Source organism: Canis lupus, chromosome 5 (genome assembly GCF_011100685.1).
Source record: "Canis lupus familiaris isolate Mischka breed German Shepherd chromosome 5, alternate assembly UU_Cfam_GSD_1.0, whole genome shotgun sequence".
NCBI classification, from domain to species: domain Eukaryota; kingdom Metazoa; phylum Chordata; class Mammalia; order Carnivora; family Canidae; genus Canis; species Canis lupus.
Genome location: NC_049226.1, coordinates 34,271,123 through 34,286,179, shown reverse-complemented (window position 1 = coordinate 34,286,179; position 15,057 = coordinate 34,271,123). Strand labels below are relative to the sequence as shown.

At 42.2% G+C, this 15,057-nt stretch overlaps 1 protein-coding gene across 7 annotated transcripts in view; it reads left to right on the top strand.

The window, feature by feature from the left end:
- STX8 (syntaxin 8) overlaps positions 1-15,057 on the top strand; it is a 261,363-nt gene that overhangs the window by 14,062 nt on the left and 232,244 nt on the right. For 4 of the 7 annotated variants that reach the window (XM_038536861.1, XM_038536863.1, XM_038536864.1 and 1 more), the window contains exon 4: positions 7,533-7,643. The exons of the other annotated variants lie outside the window; for them this stretch is intronic. In XM_038536861.1, the coding sequence (XP_038392789.1) occupies positions 7,533-7,643 (111 nt within the window). The remainder of the gene's footprint in view (positions 1-7,532; positions 7,644-15,057) is intronic. 7 annotated transcript variants of the gene reach the window in all.

Sequence of the window (15,057 nt, the reverse complement as noted above, 5' to 3'; positions counted from 1 at the left end):
AGCCTCTTTTTAATTCCCTTGACCTTCTCCTACCCAACTATTTTACATAATTCTATGGCAGTTATCCTCCGGATTTATCCTCTCTTGTATTTATCCTCTCTGTATCAGAGAGCTATTTGCGTTGATGGTTCCTTATTTTCTTTACAAAAAAAGGTATTGAGGCCAGGTCAACCTTTGCACCCCAAGTCACAGATGGAGCTGGAAAAAGAATCCAGCATCCCAGCAGAGGAGTATTTTATACAGAGAGGAATCCGAGGGCTGGAGTAACTTGCCCCAGACTCCACAGCTGGGAAATGGTAGAGCTTGGACGCAGAGTCAGGGCTGTCTGGCCCCGAAGCCAGTTGTTTAAAAGCTGAATCTTACTTTAGTAGAAATAATACAGTCATCTGTCACCTGGCATGTCTTCAACTAGAATTCCCTAATAATTGGCATGTTACTCTAGTGCCAAGACAAATCCTGTTTATAATGCAAATCCTCAAGACCCTCCTTAATCATCAGAAAGATTAAACACTGTTCACTGTGGTTTATTAGGTATGCTTTATGATGTTGTAATTCTTAGAAAAATTTTTGTCCGTAAATCGCCAACAGAGTGACTGTTTAATCCTTTTTTTTTTTTTTTAAGGCATAACTAATGTTGGGTGACTTTTTTAATGTGAATATTTGAATACCACATTTCCTTACTGTGTTGGGTAGTTGAGAGTTTACGGCACTTTACTCAGTAAATTTATGTATTTGTGCAGTTTTCCAAAGAACACTAGGGATTGCCAGAAAGATAAGTCCTAGGAAAATGCCTCCCAAACAATTAAACTCATGGAGTGAAGGCATAAGATGTTATTGCTCTTTCTTGGAAAAGTATTTTCTCCTGGCAAGAATAAATGTGAAGTTAAAATGAAAGTTCTGTGCTTTTGAATTGGTTAGTTAGCAATTCATAAACCAAAGTCCTGCAGCCAGAGTTTAAAATTGCTGAAAAACATTAATTTCTATTCACCATGTTTCTTGGTGACAGCAGTTGTTAATTGCTTCGCTGGTTGAGCAAAGTTGTGGGCCATGGGAGGCTGCATGTGCAATGTCAGGTAGTAGTAAAATTATTCTTGAATTGGCCTTATGTGAAGCTCATCTTTTTGTTGGGTTCTCAAAGGCAGCACCTTTACTACTTTAAGGAGATTTTTTAAAAATCTCTTTACAAAGGGGTTCAATATAAAAAGATACTTTGGTGTCTTGGGAGATGTCCCATAGAAATGATCTTTAAAACTATAAATAACTTTTCTTCCCCTTTCTCTTTTGCAGGGGGAGAAAAGATAGGTAGACAGGTGGATAGGCAGATGCAGCCATCTGCATTCGGTAACAAACCAAACAAATGCAGATGTTGGGGGGCTAACCAAATAGACTTTAGAGAGAGCCCCTCGTGGCTCCAGTGAAGCTCAAATGGGTTCTCAAGCATGGTACTTATACATGACAGTTTTCATTGGGACTTCGTATGGTGAGGAAGTAGGGACAAGACTGTTGATGTCGGTAGGGATTTTTTGATTTATAGTCTTGCTACATTCTTTCTAGCTTTCCATGCTAAGATCTTTCTTTGTTACCACGGTAGTAAAAGTAGATGGTAGTTTTGCTTGCTGTGGTTTTGTTTTTTTTTTTCTTTTTTTTAATTTTTATTTTAGAGAGAGAGCCAGAGAGATCAAAGAGGGAGAAGGAGAAGCAGACTCCCCAATAAGCAGGGAGCCCAATGTGGGGCTCCATCCCAGGACCCTGAGATCATGACCTGAGCTGAAGGCAGATGCATAGCCAACTGAGCCACCCAGGCGCTCCTGCCTGCTGTGGTTTCTTGTTTTGTTTTGTTTTGTTTTCTGAATATCCATACCTGGCACAATGTATAATTAGTAACTTGATGTAAGTCTCCCACCAGCCCCAATTTGTTGGGAAGTATTTCTGCTTCCACGAAGTCCATTGGTATGGTGGGAACAGCACTGACTTTGGAAGCAGACAGACCTGAGATTGAGGACTAGCTCTGCCACTTCTCAAGCAATTTAGCCTTTCTGGACCTTCATTTCATTATCTTGAGTAGGAATTAGAAAAAAAAGTTACATTGCAAGGTTGTTTTAAAAGCTGGAGGAAGTCAATTTAAAGCATCTCACAGGACTAGCCTCTCCTACTGGCAGGTGTTGAATACTAGGTTGCTTTCAACATTTACTAACCTTGGACAAATTACCTAACCTCTTTGTGCCTTGGTGGGGTTTTTTTTTTCCCATCCGGAAAGAGGGATAATAAAAGTATACCTGACCTGCTACTTATTATTTTGTCCCTATTGTAAAGATTCCAGCTAACAGGGAGAATTTACAGATAGTCCTTCTGGAGTTGCTCATCGTGTAAAGAGATTATAGCAAGGCACATAGATAATGTATTAAAATAGGGCTTGCAAAATGAGATCAGTGCTCTGAGGAAGGTAAAGGCTTGGCCTGGTATATAATAAATATTCAGAAGAGTTTGTTAACTTAAAAAAAAAAAAAAGGATGAGATGCTTGTGAGCTAGCAAAGTTTAGCCTCTAGGACCCTCAACTATCTATTTTTTTTTTTTTTAAGATTTTATTTATTCATGAGAGAGACAGAGAGGCAGAGACACAGACAGAGGGAGAAGCAGGCTCCCTGCAGGGAGCCCAATGTAGGACTCAATCCCGGGACCCTGGGATTTTGAAGGCAGCTGAAGGCAGATGTTTAACCACTGAGCCACCCAGGTGCCCCTTTAAACTGTCTTGTCACAGCTCTTAGGGCACCAAAAAAGAAATCAGTGTATCTGCAAACTTCTTCCTTCTACAGCGTGATTAATTCACAAGCAAGGCTTGCCAAAATTCTTAAGCCTTCTACCAACTAAAGAGAAAATCCAGGAGCTGGAATGGGGAGTGGGGCATCCTGTGGGACCAGCAGTATCTTCCTTCCACTTCCTCATAGATTCCCAGGGCTTGTCAAGTTTGAGCAGGGAAGCTGGCCTGAAGCGCACTGGTAGCAAGTTACTGGTAATATGAAATCAGCATCCCATTTCATGTACAACCTTACATCCCTATCACTTGGCTTTATATGTAAAGCCAGCCATCAGTCCACATACACGTAGTAGGATCCTTGCTTAGATGATTCTACGATCTCTTGTTAGGAACAACTCCTCAAATGATGAGTGTGCTGGGCAGAAGGGCTGTTAATCTGTGATTTCTCCTTTTGCTCCTCTCCCCCCATCTCCTATACCACATCCTCCCAGTAGATTAAAATACAAATCAAACAAGGAGGAGGGCGTTCCTAATTGGTTAATTTTCCAGTTTTCCCAGATTAGCAGGGCGTCTCTGGGAAAATTCTGTGTTGGTATTACTGGTTCTGATGTTGATTTTAACAGGATGCTGTGCAGAGGCCAAGTGGATAGTCCTGGGAGCCCCAGGGTGCAGAAGCCCCCTGAAGGTTTGGGGGTCAATGCCAGCTCGTCTTGGTGGGAAAGCCCTGACTTGAAGCAGACAGAGCTGGGCTCCAGCCTGATGTTGTCAGTAATCAGCCAGGTGACAGCCACACTGGGCCATGCTCCTGGTGGCGAGAACCAGGGGAACCCTACCTGGCTCTGGGGAACACTAAGGATTCATGTAGCAGTAACTGTGATTCTGTTCTTCAGCTCTAACCTACAAAACACAATCACCAAGCTTTACCGCTCTTGAAACTGATGTTATTTAATAAAGTCTATCCTCAGGAGCCTTTAATCCTGTAACTGGCGTCTGTTAAATTTGAGCACCTGTCTTTCCCTGTTGCTATTATAAAAGCACCTTCTACCTATATGCTTATGATTGGTTTTGGCCAGCGCCTCGCCTCTCTCTCTACTTCATCCCCACCATCTCCACCTCTTTCAGGGTTCACAGTGTGGATGGTGGGCACCTGTCATCCCAGGCTTTCCTAGGCTTGCGTAACTAGGTGTGCATGTAGATATAAATTTCATTTTGACTACATAAAGGGGTCACACCATCCATTTGGTTTTGAAACTTGTGATTTTATTAATTAGCATTATGATAGGCACACCATACAAAACACCTGAAAAGTAAGGGTCCCTCACACCCCAAATCCCCAATGCTCCCTCCTTAGTGGCAGTTGTTTCGTATCCTTCCAGAAATGTTCTGTGTATACATACAAACATACGTGTGTCCAGCTGAGTGTTTTTTAAATGCAGTGGGAGCACACCATTCACTGTTTAGCTCTTGGCTGCTTTTTCTTTTATTTCATTTTAACACTATGTTTTAGAAATGATATCCTATCAGATAATCCACGTCAAGTACTTAGTAAGTGCTCGGGTATGTTAATTATTATCGCCGGTCCATTAAGAGTGTTGCCACTCTTTTTTCTCCTTTTTTTTTTCTTTTAGGCTGCAAAACATTTCCACTGTGGAGTTGTGCTAATTCTTATTTGGTGGACATCAGGATGTTTTTGCTATTTGGCTGTAGTGAACATGTCTGTTCCTAAGCCTTGGTGTAGATGTGTGATGTATCTGCAGGACAAGGACCTGTTGTAAGATTGTGCTTTCTAAATTTTGCCATTTAGAAGGCAGTCTGGCAATTGGCTGAGCTTGTTTTTGTCACAGAGTGCCTGCTTCCTCTACCCTTTCCAGAACTTCCTGGTCACACTTCCTAATCTGATACATGAAGGGGATAGTATGTTTCTGTTTGCATTTCTTTTACTAATGTAAAAACTGAATGTTTTTCCATTATTATTAGGGGTTCTTTTTTCTGTGCTCTGTAATGTTTTTGCCTCTTTCTTTTCATTTGTCACTATTAATTTGTCATGTATATATTCATTTTGCTGATACTTAAAAAGTTCTATATAGTCACATTGGTCTTTTCCTTCGTGGTCTATACATTTTCAATTTGATGGGAAAGATTTCTCTTATCCCAAGAATTATAAAAAGTTACCCTTTGTCTTCCCTGATGATACTTTTGTGATTTTATTTTTTTAACCTTTAAATCTCTGAGCCAGTGAAATCTATGCTTAATTGTAAGAATGGATTGTAGTTCAGCTTATGTTTGCTTGGGTGGCTGGACACTGAAAACCACAGGTTGCCAGAGTTGGTGGAATGCAGAACACAGGACTAGGCAAGTTAGTATTGTGATATAACTAATACTTTCCACAAAGTAAAATTCCCATTTTGTCCTGTATAATTCATGTCATAGCTTCTGAGAGCTTCTATTCCCCCCAACCTCCCGACCCATGACCTTCTCTTAGGTAGAAGAAAAACCTTCTGCTCTGTTGACAATTTGCCACTAATGGAAACACATTGATACCTATCCTTTCTATGGCATCCATCAAAAGGCAAATATTTGGACTTTTTTTTGTCCAGATGAAGTACTTCAGCCCCCTCTTTCTTTGTTCCTTCCTTTCTTTCTTTTTTTTTATGATTTTCAAATTTATTTGAGAGAGAGAAAGGAAGGGGCAGAGGGAGAGAGAGAATCTTGAGCAAACTCTTTGTGAGGGCAGAGGCCAACACAGGGCTCAATCTCACGACCCTGAGATCATGACCTGAGTGAAACCCAAGAGCCTGACACTCAACTAACTGAGCCACCCACGCACCCAGCCCGCTGTTTCTTAGCTGCAGTGGCTAGTTTATGGTTACCAAGAGGGCTTTGGGAAGAGCATGGCATTCTGGAATGTTGAGACAATCTATTGACTTATTTTAATATCTGAAGCCACTGACCCTGCTAAACTACATTGGTTTGGGGATTTGTGATTTTATTAACTACTGTCTGTTACTGGAGAACTTTTTTTTTTTTTAAATTTTTATTTATTTATGATAGTCACAGAGAGAGAGAGAGAGAGGCAGAGACATAGGCAGAAGCAGGCTCCATGCACCGGGAGCCCGACGTGGGATTTGATCCCGGGTCTCCAGGATCGCGCCCTGGGCCAAAGGCAGGCGCCAAACTGCTGCACCACCCAGGGATCCCTGGAGAACTTTTTTAATGGATTTTTAAAAATTATTATTATTTTACTTGCAAGCTAGCTCTTTCTATTCACAATTAGCACCAGAAATTATAGATCCCCAGGCCATGGTCCCCTGCCTCCTCCAGGAAATGGTGATGCTCCTACTTGATTTTGCCAATTTCTTGGAAATATTTTTGGGCCTACATACAGTGTTTCATGCCATCTCTTAAATAGAGAAGTGTCTCTGAATTTAAAGTAGGAGCCAAATAAATAAATAAATAAATAAATAAATAAATAAATAAATAAATAAAAAAAATAGGAGTCTCACTAACATCTTACCGTTACCAGAACTAGGACTGTGCCCCGGGTGACTACGTTACCAGAGTTTCATGTCCAATAAAACAAAAGCCATCTAATAAAAACTCAAAGCCAGATAAAATCCACTGTGCTGAGGTGGCTTATTTCTGTACTTACTCTCTTGTGTCTTGTGTCAGAGATGTTCTTTCAGAAGTGTTGGTTAGCTTTCTCCACTTTTTTTTTTTAAGATTTTATTTTTTTATTTGAGAGAGAACAAGCAAGGGAAAGGCAGAGGGAGAAACAGGAGAAGCAGACTCCTCGCTGAGCATGGAGCCTGATTCAAGGCTCAATCCCAGGACCCTGGGATCATGACCTGAGCTGAAGGCAGACACTCAACCAACAGATTCACCCAGGCTCCTATCCCCTTGTTCTTTCATGGCAGAAATTTTCTCCCTGAACATTTTATTTTGTTTTTAAACATGCAAGCACGCACACACATTCCCTAAGCCTAGAAGAACTTGCTTAGCTTGCTTCAAGGAAGCTAGTATAAAAAAAAAACTGGATTTAGCCCAGATTTATTTCTTTGCCATAACTCATGAATTGTGCTGGAAAAGGTGTTAGAAATAATCTATTATCTGGTATTGCATCTGAGGAAACAGATCGAAAAAGGTGGTTCAAGGTCATAAATAGTGGTCAAAACAAGACTTTCGGCTTCAGACTCCTGGTTTCACTGCTTACTAGAATAACACATTGAAATCCGATTCTTTTTTTGTAATTGTCTTTAAATATCATGCCGTGTATTTAAATATTGAGCTGATGGGAGCTGCTTTTAGATCAAATGTGTCGCACAGAGTAGCACTTTGCAGGATCTATTCCCAGTGTGTTAATAGGAAGAAAGAAGGCAGCATAGAAAACCTCTTTCCTTTTTTTACAGAGTATCTTAGGGTACTCCTGTCTAGGAGAACACCCTTGAACACTGCCTCCTAGAACTTAAAACCTGAGGACTCCCTGAGTCAGATGGCTCTGCTGATAGGAATAATCATTTCAGTGTTGGTCGCTGGGAGGAAGATAATTTCTACCTCCTGTATTTCTCAGTGGTTGAGTCTGTCAAGGTCATTGAGTTGGAAGATCTGTGATGTTGAAGGTCAGAGCAGGAGCAGAAGCAGAACAGCTGAGATCTCTTCTGGCCAATATTGCTTAGTGTCTGTACTGGGTCATAGCTGGCTGGGAGAGCTCACTGCATAACAGAATAGGTAAACTGAGGTAATCCAGCCACTGTTGGGACCTTAACTAGCTGCCTGCAGCACACAGCTTGAAGGAGACCGAAGACAGAACCTCCTGGATGAACTCGTAACTCGAGAGAGACTGCTTGTGGCATCTTTTAAGAACGAGGGTGCAGAACCGGATCTCATCAGGTAGGGCCTTTTCATTTACAGGGATTATGTGGTGGGTGAAGATGTGTTTGCAGAGATTACAGATTTGTTTCCTGAATGGTCTAACTCAACTAGTAAAATAGATCCAGCTCATTTATAGTGTTTGACTATCATTTTCTTTCAACTTAGTGTTTTTTAATTTTCAAGATTTAGGAAATCAGGTGTGTTGAGCTGCATCTCATCTTGAGGGGTGAATGTTTGGGGAGAGTACAGACAAAATCAGCAAATCTCCTTTGCATCCTTGAGTTGCTTTCTGCTATCTTAGCTGTCTTTTAAACTCCTGAAGCCAGGTACTCATCTGTGTGGGGACATTAGGTGTTTTTTTTTTTTCCCCCCACTGGCACTTTGGAAAAGTGTGTCCTAGTAAGATGTGTCATCCATGGCTCATGAAGGTAGGGGAATGGGGCAGGATTCTTGCTCCTGCTGTGCCCCTGAGTGATTCACAGGCCATGCAGTTGATTGCTGTTCTGCACCAAGCTCTGTTGGAAGGCCCGGAGAAGTGGTCCGGCGTTCCAGGGTTGGGGTTAACAAACCCTGTATGGTTACATCTTTAGAACTGGCCTCCCCCTGCTTCCAGAACTCCTGTAAGGTCATCATGGGAACCATCACAGAAGGACAGGACTTTAGGGTAGAAACTCACTTCTCTCCTTCTTCCCCACGGGGTCTGATGCTTTCACTCTGGAGAGGAGCTTGTTTCTGCTGAGTTCTTGGTCAGAAATAACATGGCTTTTCCCCAAGAGCAATGGTTTTTGACCTTTGGCCACATATTGCCAGGCCCCACCTCAAACAATTAAATGGGGGAAAGGGGGGTGCATGGAGGATCCCAGGTGAGTCTGGTAGGCAGCCAGGATTGCAGACCATTGCCCTGGGGCAAGGATGCAGCAGTTTCCTTTGGGCCCCAGACTTCTCAGGAGCATGTGATCCTGGGTTTTTGTGTTTTTATTTTTTTTAAGATTTTATTTATTTATTCATGAGAGGCATAGAGAGAGGGGCAGAGACACAGGCAGAGGGAGAAGCTGGCTTCCTGCTGAGAAACCAACATGGGACTGGATCCCAGGACCCCAGGATCACACCCTGAGCCAAAGGCAGATGCTCAACCACTGAGCCACCCAGGTGCCCCTGATCCTGGGTTTTTAGAAAGAGATTATGAAAGATAGGAAGCTAAATGAAATCTTAAGTCGTTTCAGTGGAGAAGTAAAGCCAGGGAGGGAGGAGTTGTGTCCCAGGCAGGGTTTGTAAGAAGCCTGGGGTTGGGGTGGCTGTCTCTCTGCCCGTGTGTGGTGGATGAAGGTGGTGGTCCAGAGCTGGTGACATGGAGCACATGAGCAAGGAAATCTGTAGTGTAGAGTTGGTGCCACCTGTCAGGAAGGGCCTTTACCCGGAAGGAAGAGATCTTTATAGTCCAGACAGTGAACAGAGGCACAGTCAGGTGGCAGAGCCAAGTGGAGAGGCAGTAGGGAGGGGGGTGCATCTACATACCTCTGCTTTGTGGTCATGGAGGTGGTGACAGTGATGGACAGTAATAGTTACCTACCCCATTCCCGACAAGAGTATGTCATGTGCCCAGCTCTGCTTAGTGCTCTACATGGTGTCATTTACAAAAGCTGAAGAGGCTACTTTATGTGCGAGGTCTTTGTAGGTTTTGTGGGTATTTTAGTCCCCTCTTGCTTGTTACTTGTCTTCTCTCCTGTGATCATCTCCATATCCTTGTTATTTAAAATGTAACCTGTGCACAAGCGTCATTGCCACCTGGGAGTGTGTTAGAGGTGTGTTAGAAGTCCAAGTTAGATTCTTGGACCCTGCCCCCAAACCTCCTGAATCTGTTTTTGTTTTTTAAGACTTTTATTTATTTATTCATGAGAGACAGAAAGGGGCAGAGACACAGGCAGACGGAGAAGCAGGCTCCCTGCGGGGAACCTGATGCAGGAGTCGATCCTAGGACCCCAGGATCATGACCTGAGCCAAAGGCAGACGTTCAACCACTGAGCCACCCAGGCGTCTCTGAATCTGCATTAAAAAAAAATAATAATAGGGATCCCTGGGTGGCGCAGCGGTTTAGCGCCTGCCTTTGGCCCAGGGCGCGATCCTGGAGACCCAGGATCAAATCCCACGTCAGGCTCCCGGTGCATGGAGCCTGCTTCTCCCTCTGCCTGTGTCTCTGCCTCTCTCTCTCTCACTGTGTGCCTATCATAAATAAATAAAAATTAAAAAAATAAACTAATTAAAAAAATAATAATAATAAATTAAAAAAATAAAAAAATAAAAATTATTTTTAATAGGCTTGAACTCAGGACAGTGATGTTGAGTCATGTGTTCTACCCACTGAGCCAGCCAGGTGCCCCTGAATCTGCATTTTAACAAGATCTCTGGGTGATCTGAATGTACCTTACCATTTGAGAAACAACGGCTCTATATCCTCTGTTCCTAACAGCAGCACTTCGTATCAGAGTCACACAAGAGGCTTATAAATAAAAAGTAAAAAAAGAGGCTTACAGGTGTCAGGATCATGTACTTGCGGGGTTGAGTTAGTAGTCTGGCCAACAATAGGTTTTTGGGTGTTTTTTTTTTTTTTAAGACTTTTTTTTTTTTTTCTTTTCATGAGAGGCACAGAGAGAGGCACAGACACAGGCAGAGGGAGAAGCAGGCTCCCTGTGGGGACCCCGATGTGGGACTCGATCCCAGGACCCCAATATCATGACTTGAGCCAAAGGCAGATGCTCAACCACTGAGCCACACATGTGTCCCTGGGTTGTTCCTTCTGGGGCCATGACGGAGAGTCTGCTGTAGGCCTCTCCTCTGGTTGTTCCTTCTGGGGCCATGACGGAGAGTCTGCTGTAAGCCTCTCCTCTCCTCTCCTTGTAAATGGCTGACTTCATATGGTCATTTCTCTGTGTGTCAGCATCCAAATTCCCTTTCAGGGTGCCAGCCATACTAGATTATGGCTCACCCTATGACCTCATTTTAATCTAATTACCTCTCTAAAGAACCTGTCTCCAGATATCATTGTGTCCTGAGCTGTGTACTAGAGGTCCGCATTTCAGCATCGGAATTTTTGTGGGGACACAGTTCAGCCCAGAACTCAGTCTTGAAATTGCGAGGCTTTACAGACATTCCAGGAGAATCTGATCAATGAGAGAGGATGCATGCTAGATGAGAGCATTCTCAAATACTATGTAGGAAAATCCCTGGGAAATCTGCTTCTGGGCCGTGAAATGGACGCTCCAACGACACTGTTCCCTCAGCTTGGCAGAAATGATAGCATCACTGCAGACTCATCAGGGACAGGAAATAAGTGTATGGTGAGCGAATGAATGAATGTTGAAGTCAATTGCTAGAAGTAGATTGTCTTAGCTTAGAAGTCAGAGTCTCCGGTCTTTGAGTCCACTCACCTGCCCACGTCAGGGTGTTATTTTTGCCCTCTGTACCCCTAACCCCCACACTTGAGGCCTGTCTGGCCCTCCCCAACTTCTCGTACGCTCATAATTCTCTCACTAGCCTTCTGAGGATCTGAATTCAGACGTAGACATAAGGAGTTTGGGTTCACAGCTCAGCTTGCCCTCTTGCCTCTTGACCATCAGAATGCCTAGTCATTTATGATACTGGCCATTAGGGACCTTTCAGCTCAGTCTTTGGAGAAACCTCATTCCCTTCTCTGCCAGCCAGTTCCTCTGGCTCACAAAGCCCTCCTCAGTCCTCCACATGGTCACTTCCTGGTTCTGGGATCCTCTAGCATTTTTTTTCTACTTCTCCAATCTCTAGATTTCCTCCAGCATTTTGTTTACCTCCGTTATTCTTTATGCAAGGTGCGGTGCTTTGTCACTTGGGGGTGTGCTGGGCGGCGGCACATGTCTTTGCCTTAGGTCACGAGCTACAGAAATACATTGGCCAGAAAGCCTTCACAGAACTTAAAAATGTGATCGACACACTCTCTCTGGCAGGATTTGTCATTGACGCCAGACGGCCACCACAATGTGTTCCTTGTGGCCAACTTGGGGGTTCATCTGCTCACCAGTATCTCAGAGCCCCAGGATAACTGGCAGCCACAGCACAAGACCAGTTTGCCTGATTGATGGGGACTCACGTGGAGCCCCTGCCCCTCCCTCCGCTTCTGATTTCCTTTGTGTGACCCTGGTCCCCTCATGCCCGCTCCCTAACCCTTAGCCTACCCCTCCCGTTCCTCCTCAAATGTGGCCTTATTAAGGAGAGGAGAGTATTGTCAGACCTCAGTTTGGATTAACATTTCCCTTAAACAGACATTAATGTGGCAATCATGCAATTGAATGTGGAGCTGTCATGTGATGGAATCTTCCTTATACCTTGCGGATTACCGATCATTATTCGAAAGCATCAAACCTTGATGTACCACCGCGGTGTAAGCAAGCAATGGTTGGCTAATTAAGGGCATTTGGAAACTTGTTAAAGAAGCCTCTGTGTAACAATGTCTCTTAGAAGATAAGCTGTGACTTATAAAGCAGGGACACAGCTTCTGATTTAAAATCCTGCAGCCCTTTATATCTGAGAGCATTGCTGAGTCTCACAATTAGTTAAATCTTTGTCTGTCAAGAGAGGAAAAAAAAATCCTTGCATAGTCCACTGCTCGGTGAGCATCTCAAAGATTATGTGATTAACTCGGCTGTAGTGGGTGGCTAATTGGCTCAGCTTTAATCCTCACACTACCAACTATATTGAAGATTATAGGAAATAGGAAGTTATTTAGATGTCGAGATGGTAGCTGTGTATCAGGAATGGCATATTAATAAGCAGACTGATTGCTAAAATCAAAATAATAAGGATGATAGTGGAATGTTCACATTTTCTTTGTGAACTTTACATTTGATTCCAGATCTCTCTCTTTGAGGCTGTTAAATAAAAGTATGATACTTCCGGCTTGCATTTCAGGTCAGTGTCACTGTATCCAGAAGCCAAGGTGGGCAAAAGAAAAATCTACATTAAATTTTACATTAAAAGCACCCCATTTTAAGTCACTGAAACTTTTATTTCCAATTAAAGCTTGAGTTATAAGAAGGATGATTTGTATCCGATTATGCCTGGATTTCCTAAAGTGTCATAGGTTTATATCATATGTTGCTTAAAGTTATTAACACATGAGCAATCTACTTTTCTAGAACTAGGAAGTAGCTAAAGAGTGCATACGTGCATAAGTAATATATTCACATGGCTGAGAAATTTAAAAAGCATTTAACAGTATTTGGTGACAAGCCTCCCTCCTGCTCTGTTCCCCACTTCTGGACACAAATATCAATCTTAAAAATCGTTGCCATATCCTTCCAAAGTTCTCTTAGGAATATACCATCAAATGTGAATATGTTTCCTTATTTCCCTCCATCTTTTACACAAATGGTACATACCATTCTACAATACTTTTCGATTACCTAAAGGAATATATATTAGAGAGCTTCCCAAACCGGCAGGTTTTGTCATTTGTTTTCATAGCCTTATAATATTTCATTATATGCATGTGGCATAATTTCTTTAACTAGCTTCCTGTTAACACATGTGTGAATTGTTTCTTGTCTGTTACACATATATTTTATATGAATACATATGTGCTTAATACATAGACTTTTTTTCTACTACAAAAAGATGGTGGTTATACAGAAGGGAGTTCACACATGGGAAAGTCTGCCTCTACATAGGTTCTTACAAGTAGGATGGCTGGATCAGAGGGCATATGACCTTGTAACTCTCATAGAACCAGTGTAGACTTGCACTAGCCATTCGTGTGAGTGCCTGTTTCCATAGTTTGCTCCAGAGACAGTGTTATTAAACTTTGGTTTCCTATTCCAGTCTAATATATGAAGATAGTTATTTCTCTTTTTTCCAGTATTTTATTTATGTATTTATGTATTTATGTATTTATGTATTTATTTATTTATTTATTTGAGAGAGAGAGAGAGAGAGAGAGAGAAACGTGAGAGAGAACAAGCACAAGCAGGGGGTTGAGAAGGTAGAGGGAGAAGCAGATGCCCCACTGAGCAGGGAGCCGGATGCAGGGCTCCATCCCAGGACCCTGAGATCATGACCTGAGCTGAAGGCAGATGCTTAACCGACTGAGCCACCCAGGTGCCCATAAAATAGTTATTTCGTAATAGAGTTTTATGCAGTTACTGTATATAATTGTAATGAACATGGGTTATTGGGAAATTCTCCTCTGTTTCTTTTTAGTACTCTCATGATTTTATTTTATAACCTTACTTAATCTACTTGGAATTTAATTTGGTGAAGAGGATGAATCCCACTTTTTTCTTAATTGGCTACCCTATTTTTTTTACTATGTTTTTCATTGAATGATCCATTTTCACAAATTTTGAGATGATGTGCTTTAATATAATACATCTGTGTAGATATGTATTTGGATCTGTTTCTGGACTTTGTGGTGTATTCTAGGGGTCTGTGACCACTCATGTGCTAGCACCTTTCCTTTCGAGGCTTTATTATAAGTTTTAATACATGATTGGGCTTGCCTCCTGTCATTACACTTCTTTTTTAAGAGTTTTGATTTTTTTTAAAAACATGAATTCTAGAATCAGCTAACCTGGTTTTTAAAAAGGGAAAAATAACTATTTTTAAAATTGGCATTCCGTTAAATCTTAAAACCTTTTATAATGTTGAACCTTCCTCTCCAGGAACATGGGATGTGTCTCGATCGGGTCAAGCTGTCTTTCAGGGCTTTTAGAACATCTTCAAGGGAGCTGTACATGTTTCTGGTTTAATGTAATTTTAGGTATTTTATGTTTTTGGTGGTTTCAAATTCACTTTTTCATGCCCTCATGCTTTTTGATTTTTGGTTATATGGAAGCTGTTCATACGCTATTAATATTATAACTACTTTCTTACTGCTCTGATGTTTGTAGAATCAACAGAAAGTTGATTTCTAGTTATATTTGTTGGTTTTCTAAAAGAAAGGAAACAGTTCCTGGAAGCTTCCCAATCCATAAACCGGCCCAAAATAGAACTAAGTTGGGCTAGCATCACATGCCAGGTTATGCCAAAAGCCGTGGAAGAACAGAGTTGCCATGACTGGCTTAGGTCTGCTCCGGAGACACAGATCCCTGAACTGAGACTGAGGATGGGCTCTTGTTCTCCGAGCAGTGGAGCCTTGAACAGAATCAAGGTTCTGATAAGGAGCGAGAAGAGACTTAGCAGAGTTGGGTGGGCAAGCTGTAGTGACCACATAAGCCCTTGCCCACAGCCCTTCCAGCAGCAGTAGTAACTTGCTACATCTTTCAAGTACCTTCTGACACCAGACATGGAAGGTTCTTAACTTCTGTGACCTCACTAAGGACCTTCATCTCCTATCACATCTGTTCCTGAAGTCCCAGGGAAGTGGTAGTTCACTGCCCTTCTAGGTGATTTTATTTAGGTTCACGTGGGA